Source organism: Colias eurytheme, chromosome 13, assembly GCF_061535395.1.
Source record: "Colias eurytheme isolate Ceu_HAF_F1 chromosome 13, ilColEury1 Martin Lab GWU primary, whole genome shotgun sequence".
NCBI lineage: Eukaryota > Metazoa > Arthropoda > Insecta > Lepidoptera > Pieridae > Colias > Colias eurytheme.
In genome coordinates, this window is record NC_142992.1 from 5268735 (window position 1) to 5284010 (window position 15276).

Below are 15276 nucleotides of genomic sequence, written 5' to 3' on the forward strand. Positions count from 1 at the left end.
ACTTGGCGGGCCTGAACATAGCCTCTACGAACTTTTGCGCATGTACACTCGTAAAAAAAAGTGTTATAGGCATTTATTTCTTTTAAACTGAAATTCGAATAAAAATTTCCTTATACAGAGACCAAGTACAAATAAAATAAATATCAAAACGCTATGAGACATAAAGCAATAAAAATAACCTAATGAATTCAGGATTCACTCAGCAACTCTTTAAAAAACTTTGTCAACATTTTTTACGCCTTCTTCTTTTTCTTTTTTAAAATACTGCGTTAAATCGAATATTATTTTTCTCGCCTGGCGATTTAAAACCATATTATGCTTTGGTGGCATCTTTGTTCCCGAATAATACAAAATTCCAAGTAGAATATTCCAAATTATCACTAAAACAAACTTAAACACGAACAAATTTAAACTTAACACTCAACAATATAATAATAACAAATAATAACGATCAACTCAACGAAAACTTTTGTAACCGCCTGTACTCAAGACAGAGATAGCGACACGAACACGACACCAATGTTAACGTGTGACTGAGATACATAATTGCGTACCGAGAATTGCCGAATATGCACGAAGTTATACGACGTAAACAAAAAGGGATGTCCACTATGCGTGTCTGAGGATATTGATTAATCGATTTTTTTTTCAAATCGATTGAAATTGAATTGTGAAATATATTTAGGTATATTTAATTTTATAATAGGTTTCAAATATTCTCAATCAGTCCTTATTGAAGTGGTCGTTTATAAATAAATGATATTTAACTAAATCATGTCTTACAACCATGAAAATAAAATGTTATTAGTTTTTTTTTGCTATTAAACTCGAAATCTCTTTTACTAACGACAAAATTCAATAAGTTTGTAAAGCTATTTCGTTCAGTATCTCATATAAACAAAAATCAATAAATTTCAAATCGATAAAAATCGATTGCGATATTCGTTCGAATAAAGGGATGATTGTGTTTACATAGAGTCAATCCCTAGCCTAGATCTCCGCCCCGCGCACGCCGCCTCATGCCACCATTTCGTTCCTAAAAAACGTTCGTGCGCAGCCTTCTGCGCGAAGTTCAGGCCCGCCAAGTTACGTTGGCCGTAGTGTATAGAAAAAGGGTCAATTTAAGGATTTATTATGTCACCAGGCACCAGCACATGTCCACATCATAATAACGTTATTAAACACACACAATGTATTTCATTAGCAATATTTTTATTACTAATTAAGTTCCATACTTAACCACATATAAATAACGACTTCATAGATTACAATTTTTACGTTTAACACTGATTAATACGCAAAGTTCGTGACTAAGCCTCTTTACACAGCTTAGTGAATAAAACTTGTTTGCACCTGACTTTGTAATTCGTCTTCTGACATAAACCGAGCCCATTCAAACAAAAGTAACCGTTGTTGCTTGTCCTTAAAATTGGAAGTCCTGTGAACATTTTCCTTTGCCTTTTAAGGCCGTTATAACATCTATTTTCCAAAGATTTGGGAGATTTAATAACTAAGTACATCTTATAAATATTGACCCGAGTTCGCTTTGCTTCGGTTTTATAACCTCCCTGAATATTCCGACAATAGGGACAATTGTTTAACGTTTTAAATCAGTATGACAGTATTTTTCAGAGAGAAATAAGTAATTATTTAGTAATCTGTGGCAACTGAATACTTTGAAGAAGTCCACCTATTCCTGTAAATGTATGTACAAAAAAAAATATTAATAACAAATACGGGTTTATTAAAGTTTATATTAATAAAACACCAAAATTATAGTTTTAAAGTTCACAAGAACCAGGTGAAACACAAAATGCGTCAGACAAACCTATATCTAAATGAACTATCCACATGTGATAATTTTGAATAACTACCTACATATCATTTAAAGACACTTCACACATGCATGTGCATTATGCACTCCCCTTATAAAAGGGCTGAAAACAGACAATGATGTTTGACATAGTTTAATTCTTACAAAGATGCATATGGAGTAGCGCCCTTATTTGCGCAAAACAGTACAATATTTACTTGGAAACTTTCACGTTACATCACATGAATAATAAACGAAAGTATATTTATTACGCCTCCAAAATGGCCATTTATTGTTAGACAAAACTGAATTCATAACAAGTGTTGATAAAACTTGGTTATTTATTGCGCGAGTTAACTGTATAAGTTTAAATTGAATCATTTTATGAAACATCACGTTATTCTCACTAAACTATGTTGTAAGCGTAAAAATAATTGAAAATTACGTAATAGGTACGTGATATTGTACGTAGGAAGTAATCAAGCAATCATACTACAATCCATGTCTTATTGATAAAAGTTTGTATAAACATACTTTCACAATAATTCTTATTATCAAATCTCTATAGTATTCAAATATAATATTATATTTTTCCATCTATAGAGTAGTCCCGTAATAAAAATAATTAACTTGAAAAGCAACTACCTGAAAGAGAAATCTTGACCTGAATGTTTTTTGAAAAAAGAGTACTGTACCTACTATGTCGAAAAAACATACAAAAAGCTTGTCGCTCGTCTTGCCTCTCTTATTTTAGGTAAAACCTCTTTCTTTGTCACGTTTCTTTTGGTTAGTAAAGTTCGTAATATCATAATATTTAATCTGTGGAACGCCTACCTACATTCGTCAATAAATGGTGACACAAAGTTAATTAATCACAACGATACTTGAATTCAAGCCATTAAAATAATCTCAATAGCGCTGAAAATACGGTATTGGAACGAATTAATTGTAACACCTTAAATAGACTGTTTAAAATCAAAGGCTTGGCATAATGGAATCTAAATTAATAAGCCCACTGAAGGTCAGCTACGCCTTTCGAACTGACTTATTTGAACTCGTTAATTTTTTAGCTAAGTTGTGGTTACGTTCTTCGTTTCAGAGCAAAATAAACAGTTATCGTTAGATAAAATATTACGTCCGTTTATTACTATTACTTACGTACCTACTTACCTAATCAATGAAAGTTATAATCGATATCCATAAAAATATCTCAACGCGCATAGAGAAGTTTCACTTCATTAATGGACCATTACCAAATATACGTAGGTACTTAATATTACAAAAACTTATTTTAAACATGAGCTTCGTTTTCAAAACTCTTAATTTTTATCAGCTATCTTCAAGTATCTACCTCACCATATATTATAACCTTCCTAACTATCAATTTGCAAAAAAACATTTACAATACCTCTATTAAGATCCGATTACATTATACTATGAAATAAATGAAAAAACGATTTATCTATAAATGAATGGCACCGTTCGCTGAGTAATAAATGAGTGCAGACAAAGCATCGATGAGACCGATAGAAATACCTTGAAGGTAATAAGATTCTCGAGCCCGAAGAGATCCGTCTAGCGGGAGATTATAATTTAATCTATCCACTTTATTTAAGTCTTAAGGGATCGAGAAATAGAAAATGTCGCAGTTACACACAGACAGACGATATTTATCATTCCGTACAATTTAAAACTGAATGGAATAGTTTGAATTCAACAGGGATAAGATGAAAAAATAAATCTAACAACCCGACGGTATCATGGCATTTTGGCTGGGGCATGTTTGTAGTCCTGACTACTACAATATTGTTTCAAAGACATTAAAATGTTAAATAAATTATTAACATTATCAAATCTATACATATAATAAAATCGTAGGAAAGTCAAAACTGTACATTGAATATTTTTTTAAAAGAATACTTGATCCATGATCTATAATCGATATAGAAGCCAAAAATATAGTTTTTAGAATTTTTGTCTGTTTGTCGGTTTGTCTGTTTGTCTGTTTGTCTGTATGTATTTCCGGGCTAATCTCAGAAAGTACTGCATAGATTTACTTCAAATTTTGCATGAATATTCCTAAGAGGTCGGGTGAGGATAGTTTAAACATATTATCATGATATCACCTTCGCGGGAGGAGCTGTGAACCTTTATTTTTCTTACATATTCCGTGTACTACGACAGCGTACAATCTAAAGACTCATGTTTAAATGTTGGTTTCGAGTAAGCCATGCTATTATCTAGCTTTACAAAATAAAAACTATGTCATTTACGTAATTTGGGCAGAGAAACAGTTTAATGAATTTAGTAGTATAAAGACAAATTTGAAACAGCGCCATCTATGAGATTTCGTAAAAATCAAATCAATTTACATGTTATCACTACTGAACAACTGTTGAAAATTAATAATTTAAATATAATCATGTTATTTATTTAACTCTTTAACCCATATCTTCCCTTCCCTATAAGGTGCGCTTATATTTCGTGTGAATATACTACATTTTTAAAAGTGAGGGTAGATGTTTATTATTTTAAGTCAAACTAGACACCATTACAATTAATCTAATATTGATTGTGTTCATTGGTTACATTTTTAATCTTCGTGTTTTATAAATTTATAAAGAATAGAAAAAATTCGATCACGAGGCGGGACTCGAACCCACATAATTTCGTGATCGAATGTTTCTATTCTTTATAAATTTATTATTTATAAATTTATATTTATAAAGCATTTGAATAAATAAATAAATAAAATTAAAATAAATGTCATAAAACCAAAAATATCAAATTCAATCTTCGTGTTTTGTGAATTTTCACCATGCGTTCCCACAAAAGGTAAGTTGTTACTTTTATAGGTATTTATTTTTATAATGATAGCAATTCATGTTTTTTATTGGTTTTATAATGGTTTTATATTACACTTTTAGAATGAAATAATAAAATGATGAATTCTTTTTGACTTTTACAAGATTTTGAGGTGCGTTGGGAACAGTAGTTTGTTGATAAAATTTTATATGTAAGTAGCTTTTTTTATTGATTTACAATTATTAACGTTTGATTTTTTATTTACAGATTCAATGTTCATAAAATTATATCGCCTTTGGAAGACTATTTCTGCTGACAATTTTACAACAACACTTGAAAATTGATGATTTGATGATGAAGATAGTGGCAGCAAGGATTAAGTGGAAATTAGTAATCATCCGCTTCGTCAATTTTTGACTGAAGTTAATGTCCAACGTATGGTTCAATCATTGGAAGTATCTCGGGTAATTTTGGAGGATATTTTTCAGGAAGGAGAGGAGGGGCAGCCAACCACATATCAAACTACTACGTTTTAGTACCGAAAAAAATGTTATTGCCAAATGAAACATAAATTTTGCACTCACAACTGTACAAGTTATGATTTTTATTCTGACTTTGCTGTTATCTGATTATAATATTTATCGTTATGGCTATCGAGGTACCGACCGTACTGGGATGAGAGTACATGATATTATACCTACTCATCATCCAGGATTGCTTAGAGCATTTTCACACTGAAAAAGATGTTTTCTTTGAATCGTAGTTGCTTCATTTATTTATTTTTAATCATTTTACATAATATGTTTTATATTTGCCCATTTTCATTATATTTTATAAATAAAATGGAACCAACATAACTTTGTTGTGTAGGTATCATTTCTCTATTAATAATCCGTAGGCATATTTTCCGAGCACCCCATTTAAGGTGCGCTCCTGAAATTATAAAAAGTTAATGTATACTTTTGCCTAATATAAGCTCAAGATCATTTTTAGATAAAAATAACAAAAAGAACTTATTTATTAAAATTTAGTAGATAAAAGAAATTATGTTACGATTTTATAAGAAAACACAGTATATTTATTAGGCGGCGGTGATCTCTTCCAGGCAAAAGATATTCATCAGCTCAATAAAATTGAATAGTTGTTGTTAGTTATTCTTTAAATTCACTGATTGTAATGAGCATTTCCGCATGCAAGTTGTATCGTAGTTTAGATATATCATAGTTTTGACACATTACAGTTCCAACAAAACCCTCAAATTTTTGAGCAGAGTTGAGCAAGATAATTTAAAAAATGTGCTGTGTTAAGTATTATAGAAAAGGTTAGTTCGTTGATAATTATCATTTCTTCATCATTTACATGGGTGTTGTTAAATGTTAGTAAAAATAAACTTTGACTGTTAATACTTTTGTTCAGTATTTACCTGTATGATTATTGCTTGGTAATTAATATGTATATTTTCATGTCGTATAGCTAATTATAAACATAAGTGTGATGTGAAACTAGCTGGATTTATTTTTACACACTCACAGCCATATATTTTATATTAAAATAGTGTAAATCATAATATTTTTTCACAATTAAAAATATTTCCTTTTTTCTGATGGTGTTGGCATCGAATTAAACCGCGCTGTCGTTTCGTTCACTAAAAGTGATGTTATGAGGACCGAATATGTAGCCGCCTCAACTTACGGAAACGAGAGTAACCTGCGTTGTCTGTTAGTTATTGTATAGTCGAATTTAACGTTACATGGAAATTGGAATCTAAATATATTATGTATACTTAGGTATATTAAATCTGTACATGAAATATATTTCCTAAATAACTATCACGGGGTGATTAGGGATCGACACTGATGCCAAAGAAGCAAACAGTAAAATTTTTGTCCGTATAACCGGTATAGAAACAAAAACTACTCGACGGATTTAAACGAAACTTGGTACAATTATTTTTCATATTCCTGAGCAGAGCAGTAACTCCATTTTTAAGCTTTCGTCGCGTGTGCAACCTTAATGGTTAAAGCTACACAGAAATCATGTATTCAGAAAGAAATGTTCTCCTTATTATATAAAAAATATCTCCCGACATCATAAATGTCTATCTTTTATGGTTGACTCACAATAACACGTGTAACTTCCGATAGCTTAGGAGTTCGAAGCTTTCTGATTATATTTGTCTATAACACTCTCAGTCCGTTTTAACTCAATTTTTATTTTCATGCATCAGTGCCACCTAAAAAATCTTTATCTCGAAATTCGAGCAAAGCTAAGAAAATGAGAAATAAGAGTTCTCAAGAATCGTTAGAGGTATACTCTAGGCCGAAAACAACACGTGTTATGCCGAGAACCTGAAACCGCTTCACAACGAGAATTGCGGCTCACAGCTGACCGCGAACGGCATGTACTATCCCGTGAGACCGAAACCTTCACTGAGAGGGTATAACGTCTCACAGCTGATCACGGCCGTCACATTTTATCTCGAGAATCTGAAACTTTTACTCAATATGAAGACCGTTTGACAAATGATAGGGTGCACCATAATATTATTCGATCTCTTGAAGATGAACATGAACATAAGCAATGACTAGCCCATTGACCACCGAGCGGCCCGATCGGGCCGAGACACAATAGATTTTCTATTGTGTCTGTGATCCGAGGACTGACGGACTAGAGTAGGGACGCGAATATTACAATTAATTGAGACAAAAACGATTATTAAGTTTGTTTAATGAAAGATTAAGAATTGAAACTATTCGGTCTCTGGAAACGGACGAATAGCGAGAGGCCCCTCTTACTGCAGACAGATTTCGCATAGTCTTAATGACTTAGAGGTAAACATAGAAGATCAATCTACGAATTCGGTGGTGGGGTCCGACAAATATAAAAGTGGGTTTTCTTATAACCTCACAATTGATTACAGATCATCTTCTGTATAGGCGATATTAACGTAGTATGTTATTTTTGTAATGCTTTAAAGTGGAGTAAGGAGTCGGCTTTCGTTTGAAGATACACCGGAACCTTTGAAATCACTACTTTTAGAGGAACATGACGTGCAATCTAAACAGTTCTTAGACAATATTCGCTCTTATAGTAGTGCGTTTCAAATGATCCTTTGGTGCTCAACAATTATCAGAAGGTCCTTTCATGCTTACTTTTAAGATACAAGGTCAAGTTTACCATTTGATAGGATCCCTTTTGCCTGAAGGCCAACCTAAGTTTCTTTAAATATATTTTGTATTCGACTACAACGAATAGTCGAATACAAGAATTATCAATATTTCTCGAATTTAAAACTGAACTCATTTCACAATTTTAGAACATGTTTCATCAGGTTAATTCGTATGTATGCAGTTTTAAATCGACATTAGAAGCTTTTCCTCAAGATGGTGATATTAATATAAGATTGTTATAAATGTCTATCGGCACTCAGGAACTCCCTGGGCGTGTATAACGCCCAGGCCACAGTATTACAATTTTTCCTACAGCAGGGCGACGAATGTATTTTCGCATAGCAAAGGAGGGGAACTCGCGGGGGGTCAAGTGACGCGGGCCACGTACCATTAACATGCTTAGTTTGTGGTACCGAGCGCGAAAGAAAGTCATCGTGTTTTTGTTTTGTTACTATGTAAACTAACGTAATTTAATACTTAGGTACATATTCTATAACGGTGCGCTCAAACTGTTAATCTACATTTAATTTAGATTATTATTTGAAATACTAAGTAATGTAGAATTTAAATCACATTCCTTCATGTTTTCCTCAGATTTTCAATTTTCTCCGATTTTAAGATTTTCAGAGTGTTCAATTTTAATGTAGTTAAATTTTATAAGAGACAATTAAGAACATTCAAAAATAAAGTGTCACGTATTTTTTTTAAACGACGAATGACCTAAAACGACGTAATCGCGGACGAAGTCGCGGGCAACAGCTAGTTCTGTCAAATAAAACAGCTTTTATTAAGAATGTTTACAAAATATTAAGCAGAATAATCCCTTAATATTTCAAAGGTATCTAACAATTAATCATACGAGGGATGTCGTTTTCGGGTTAAGTCATGATATATCTTCAGATTTTATTAAATTATAATAAAATATAAGCAGCATATAAGAAGAAATGAATTATGTACACTTAGAATAACTCCTTATTTGAATTCAAGGTGTAAATCACATGTAAATATAGCTTCTCATAAATAATTGAGAGAGAGCGGGTAGATGACGAAATTATAATAACCATGAGCAGCAGTTGATGAAATTACTATGTAAAATGACGTCATAATACAGTATTATGACACCAGTTTAAAGAGTTATTCGAAAATTTTATTACAGCGATACTAATGTTTCGTTGAATAAATATTTAAGAACCTGTGTTTTATTGCTCCGTAAAAGCGTCTTACTAGTTGATTTTTTTTTTTTGGAAAAGGGACATTTCGTGAGAGACTTGTAACTTGATTTTGTTACGTTAGGATACACTTTAGTTTTATAGTTTGTTTATTTATAAATCAGTGAAAATAAAAATAACATAGAGATGATTCTCGGCTTTCGTCCTTTTAATAGAAATATGTCGTACCTAATTTATTAATGTTTTTAGAATCTATTTTATAGATATGTCGTCTTAATATAGAAATATCTTTTCTCTAGAAGAAAACCGAAATTGTTTATTTCTTGTTCTCAGACACTGTTGGTTTGCTTGGGAGAATATCAGTATCAGGGTTTCATGCTTCTGACATTTATGATAAGTCAAGACAGTACTTACAACACAGTACTCAGTATTTTATTGTGTGTATGGTTTGTGTATCTATTCTTTATGTAGTATATAATATTGCATTTTTTTCTTTAGATACCAATATAAATGAATTTCTCTATACAGTTTTCGGAAAATACACTCCAATTGAATTGCAAAATGATTTGCAATTATAATTTAAAAGCCTACAATTAATTTTAGACGATGTCTTTTCAACGCCGAATCTTCTTGATTTCCCTGACAATGCCTTCAGGCAAAATTAATGCGATGTCATCGATTCACAACCCTTTCCTTATAGGAAATAATTTTCTGTGTTGTGGCAATAAAATAAACGTCCTTTTTATTTTGAAAATTTATAATAATAATTTGGATAGGTACCTATTCAATAAAAATACTCTAGTAACGGAGGCATAATATCATAATTATGTTAAGTAAATAATAATTAACAATGCATTTTCTGTCTATATAGAGTTTGGGCTCAACTTATAGAAGCAATTATCTTATTTATGAAATAATGTTTTTTTTTTAATTTGACATGTTTTTTAATTATAAATCATCTTAGCAGGGCCCGGCACGTGTATCAATCATTTACTTCAGAAAAGCCGGTAGCTATTAAACTAAAACATACATAGAGCCTCTACATACATACTAGAGCCTCCACAAACATACATAGAGCCTCTACATACATACATAGAGCCTCCACATACATACATAGAGGCTCTCATACATAACACGCTCAGTGCCTATACATTCGTTTCAAACCTCTTTTGTAGAAAGCTTCCAATAAGCTGTTAATTGCGCATATAATGAGAGGAAATACATTACGTTGAATAATTATTTCCGAGCTAAACGATCGGCTTTTCAAATAATTTAATGAATCAAACCGAATACACTATTGTAACATACATTATGAAAGAGAATTAATATTCGAAGTAATGATGAATTATTAGTTTAAAAATTTAAGGGTTTAGAGTTGTGACATATATTTCTATCGATTCAACTACATTCTCGGAATATAATATTTTACAACAATAATAAGAGTACCTATGTAATCTATGATTTAGGAAGACAATTTTTTTTTGATAAGAAAATGTAGTATATTATGTAGGGTAGACTGGGTACAGTTGAAACAAAGGACGGTTGAAACAAAAGACGGTTTTGAAACAACACGAATATCTCGCAAACCGTTGTTGCGGTGGTGAGGGGTCCAAGGGGAAAACGAAGCGAACGACCCTTGTTCTAAACACGAACCTCAATGTTGCGTCGATCTCCGCGCGCTTCAGCTGTTTTTAGAAGACCCTATTGTGTTTTGATGACCAAAAGTAAGTAATTTTGCTTAGAGATTACTTCAATTTTTGTCGTTTATATTGAAGTCACAGTATTAAGTGCGCGTTTTTTTTTTAAAACGAAGCTCGTGGAATATAACATCGTGACTAGTTTTTGTGTATCATTGTTGTTACAATTACTATAACTGAGTTTTACCTAAAGTAGGAGTTGGGGACGGTTGAAACATTTTTTTTGGGTGCAGTTGAAACATTATATTAATTTTGTGTTGTTTTTTTAGATGCCGAGAGTACGCGTAAGAAAGACTTCGAGAGGACAAATAGACTTGTCGAAGTACAAAGACGCATATGAGGAAGTGAAAAAAGGGGAATCATTGCGAAAAGCGGCAGAGAAGCACGGATTAAACCATTGTTCGCTTCTAAGGTATATTCGAAAGCGAGATATCTATGGCGAGCAAGAAAATCCAAACATGGGATATAAAGCACATAACCGAGTTTTTAATGAAGAGCAAGAGCGAGAGCTTTCAAAGTACTTGATTCGATATGCCGATATATATTTTGAACTACCTAAAAAGGAGGTAAGAAAATTGGCCTATGAACTTACAGTTAAATATAATTTATCACGGCCTATAACTTGGGATGACAACGAGCTGGCTGGTGAGGAATGGTTTCAGATGTTTATGAGAAGAAACCCCGAACTATCTTTACGCGCAGCTCAGGCTACGAGCCTCTCCAGGGCGACTAGTAACAAAATCAATGTAGATTGTTTCTATGACAATCTGACCATTGTCATGGATCGTCATAAGTTTGAGCCTCAAGATATATATAATGCTTATGAAACAGGCATAACTACTATTCAAAAGCCTGACAGAGTAGTGGATAGGCGTGGTACTCATCAAGTTGATTCAGTAACTTCAGCGGAAAGGTTGGTCACAGTTGCCTTTGTGGCGAATGCCATCGGAAATGTTATTCCGCCATTCTTCGTCTTCCCGCGAGTGCGTTACCAAGAGCGTTTTGTTAGGGATGGGCCTGTTGGCTCCGCTGGAGCTGCCAACCCCTCTGGCTGGATGCAAGATGACACATTCATAAATTTTCTGGAACACTTTAAAAAACATACAAATGCATCTCTGTCTCATAAGGTGTTACTTCTGATCGATAATCACTCTTCGCATATCCACATTAACGGACTAGACTTTTGCAAAAGCAATGGCATTATCTTACTATCTTTCCCATCACACTGCTCATACAGACTCCAGCCACTTGATCGATCTGTATATGGTCCTTTAAAGAAAGCTATAAATTCAGCCTGCGATGCATGGATGCGAAGCCATCCAGGAAGTACAATGTCCATTTACCATATACCAGGGATTGTAGCGTCTGCTATGCCAGTTGCTCTTACGCCTTCAAATATTCAAGACGGCTTTCGCAAAACAGGAACTTACCCGTATAATCGGAATATGTTCACTGAGCTCGATTTTGCTCCTGCATTTGTTACGGATAGACCAAATCCCGAAAATACTTAATTATTCTTACATTTAAATTAAACAATTAATAAACCATATTATAATATTATATTTTTTATTATTCGCAAGTGTTTCAAATGACCCCAATCACTGTTTCAACCGCCCCTGGTATCGGGATAGTTGAAACAAATCGGATTTATTTTTTAATTTTATCTACTATTAAAAATAACACACCTGGAACTAAAATTACATTGCCTAATCTTTTTCATCGCTCGGGTTATAAAAAGCAAAACTATGGACGTTATAAGTTAAACTGTTTCAACCATACTCAGTCTACCCTAAATTCCAGGAAAACAGAGTTGAGTAGATTTTTCATCAAAAAAAGCGTAATCACAGTTGCGTAGTGTTGTAATTATAGAGCAAGTTGTTGTTGTAATAACAAGGATTATAGTTTTAAGAAAACATAACATTTTAGAATTAAAATTTAATTATTTCATGAGTCACGATGAAAATTATACTTTTCCTAAAAAAAGTTTCTGAAAACTGTGCGGTTACTTTCATTTATCGTTGTCGTTAATGACCCTAGTTGATAAAAATCGGCCAAAACTGGGTAAAATAAGAAATTAAATACCTATATTCAGAAATTAATTATTCTAGAAGTCGGATGACAAATGTTTAAAAGGGTCGGAACTCGGGTAAACGTTTCACCTTTCTCAGAAGCAAGTATCCAAAACAATGAAACTGCGGTCAATGACACCTGTCGACTAATACCTTTTAGTTTGATTGTTTTCCATTCAAGACTATGTTAAATGGGCTTTTTAACAATGCTTTTCGCTGATACACTTTTAATGTTCAACCGTCGATTTCAGTGAAATGAAATCAACAACGCAAGCTTTGAGTTGCCAAATAAGCTTTTAAATTGGTAGGGAAAATCGTAGGTAAACAAATGCAAAGGAATAAATATAATTTCCTAGACAAACATACGTGTTTCAAATAATAATTTATGAAGCTTCAGTTGAACACAAGCGAATATCAGAAACTAAGTTTTGCGAGGACGTATAGGTTCTGAAAGTAGGCAATTTAGTTGTCGTCGCCCGTATGATTTTGAATATGAATTCCTATTGAAACCATGCGATTTAGTATTTCACTAGTCTGTGAGTTTTCTTTTTTCTTGAATCTCCGACAAGAAAAAAATTCCTCTTGTTTTTTTAAATTTACTTTCGCGGCCTTGGCAGTTAGGGTGGTAGGTAGGTATCTAATATTTTGAGTAGTTTTCCTAACAAACTTATGAAAATATAACATTACATGTCGTCGAATTAATGTTAAAATTATTTAATTTGCTTAATTGTTCTTGTATTCTAAAGTGGAACGGATTCTTCGATCAATTGATAATTTAATATCACCCATTGCTTTGCTCAATCAAGCACAAATAAAACTAAACTAAACGAAAATAGTAAGATTTTACTAATCCATTCAGATTGTAGGTACCTATTTTGTTGATGGCGAGTTTGGTCATTATAGACAGGTACCTACTTACCTACTTAATTAAGAGACTTATCAGCATATTATTATGTAACATCAACTTAATGGAAAATACCATTCGTATCTAGTATAGGTATACTTATCATATTATGAGTGGGTATTCATTCTATATGAACCAAATCTTAATTCTTAATACTATTATAAAGGCGAAAGTTTGTATGGATGTATGGATGTATGGATGTATGGATGTATGGATGTATGGATGTTTGTTACTCTTTCACGTAAAAACTACTGAACCGATTACAATAAAATTTAGCACACATATAGAGGGTAACTTGGATTAACACATAGGATAGGTTTTATTCCGGAAATCCCACGGGAACGGGAACTATGCGGGTTTTCCTTTGAAAACGCGGGCGAAGCCGCGGGCGGAAATCTAGTTGATAATATATTATGAACCTTTATGTACAAAAAAATCTTAATTCATGAATACGAAATTATTTGAATTTTGCAATGCAAAAATCGGTTTTATGTGATGATTTTAAAGTCTGGAGGACCAAAAATAGGTATTTAAGCTTTGATTTGAAACCGCAAATATTGAGGAACTGTGAAATTTAATTAAATAAGAGAATTGAGGTTTCTAAAACTCTAGATTTATTAATTTCAAACAAAACCTTGGTGGGCCAGTAAGTCTAATTCTTAAATTCGATTTACGGTTGACTATTTATCTATTAACTAGTACCTAGGTATAAGTAGAAACCAAAAATATTTTAACAGATTATTTTTTTCGAAATGTGTAATAACATTTATTAATGATACATTTTCCAACGTATAATATCACTCACCTGTTATAGCCCACAGCTCCTTCAAGCATTCTTCTCTTGAGCGTTGTATTGCCGAGCGTTTCTGCACCTCTGGTCCAGACTCCAAATATTCAAAAAGCACGGCGCCAAGAAGTACATAAATTACCACTAAAACAACTAATCCAATTTGTGAACAAGCGGCTTTCATACAACCAGTGGCCACTCGACGAAAAAAACTAGGCCTTTCTTGTCCATCCAATGAAACCTCAGAAGACATTGTTCTTTAGTTAATTTACTAAAAGCACTTTTACTGAACTAATAGAACTATAGTATTTCTTCATGACACAATTTTATACCTATCACAGAAGGAGTCACACCACAGCTAAATTAGGTAATTATTTATATTTTGAGATTTTACTAGGTAAATAAATATTGCAGCTTCATTAGTTATCTATTATTGAATACAGGTTTCTTTTTTATGTAGACATTTTTATTATAAGACTACTAGGTAGTATAAAGAAATATTAACCACTAATAGTTTGTTATAAACTTTTATTTAATTGCAAATTTACTAATTTAGTATTGTATTGATATAGATTTAAAATTATTTATGTCTTACCGAAAGAGTAAATTTTAATTACTTAGATATAGATTAATACATTATTCTCACTCCTTCTCCTTATCATTATAACTTTTTATTATATTTATTATCCTTCTCACTTATTAAAAACTTAATTAATCATATTTTTATAATATTACGTATAATGTGTTAGTGATAATTATATTTCACATACTGTTTATCCTACTTCATCAAACGTTTTTACTTACATACCACTATACATCGAGAACTTGGTGCAAACCACAAGTTTATAAAGCACATCCAACT

At 32.4% G+C, this 15276-nt stretch overlaps 1 protein-coding gene across 1 annotated transcript in view; it reads right to left on the bottom strand.

Annotated features, from left to right (window-relative positions):
* LOC149903375 (uncharacterized) overlaps window positions 1–14713 on the bottom strand; it is a 99470-nt gene extending 84757 nt beyond the window's left edge. Inside the window, exon 1 of the mRNA XM_090108868.1 lies at window positions 14433–14713. Within this exon, the coding sequence (XP_089964994.1) occupies window positions 14433–14667 (235 nt within the window). The 5' untranslated portion in view covers window positions 14668–14713. The remainder of the gene's footprint in view (window positions 1–14432) is intronic.
* Between the last annotated feature and the right edge of the window lie 563 nt (window positions 14714–15276).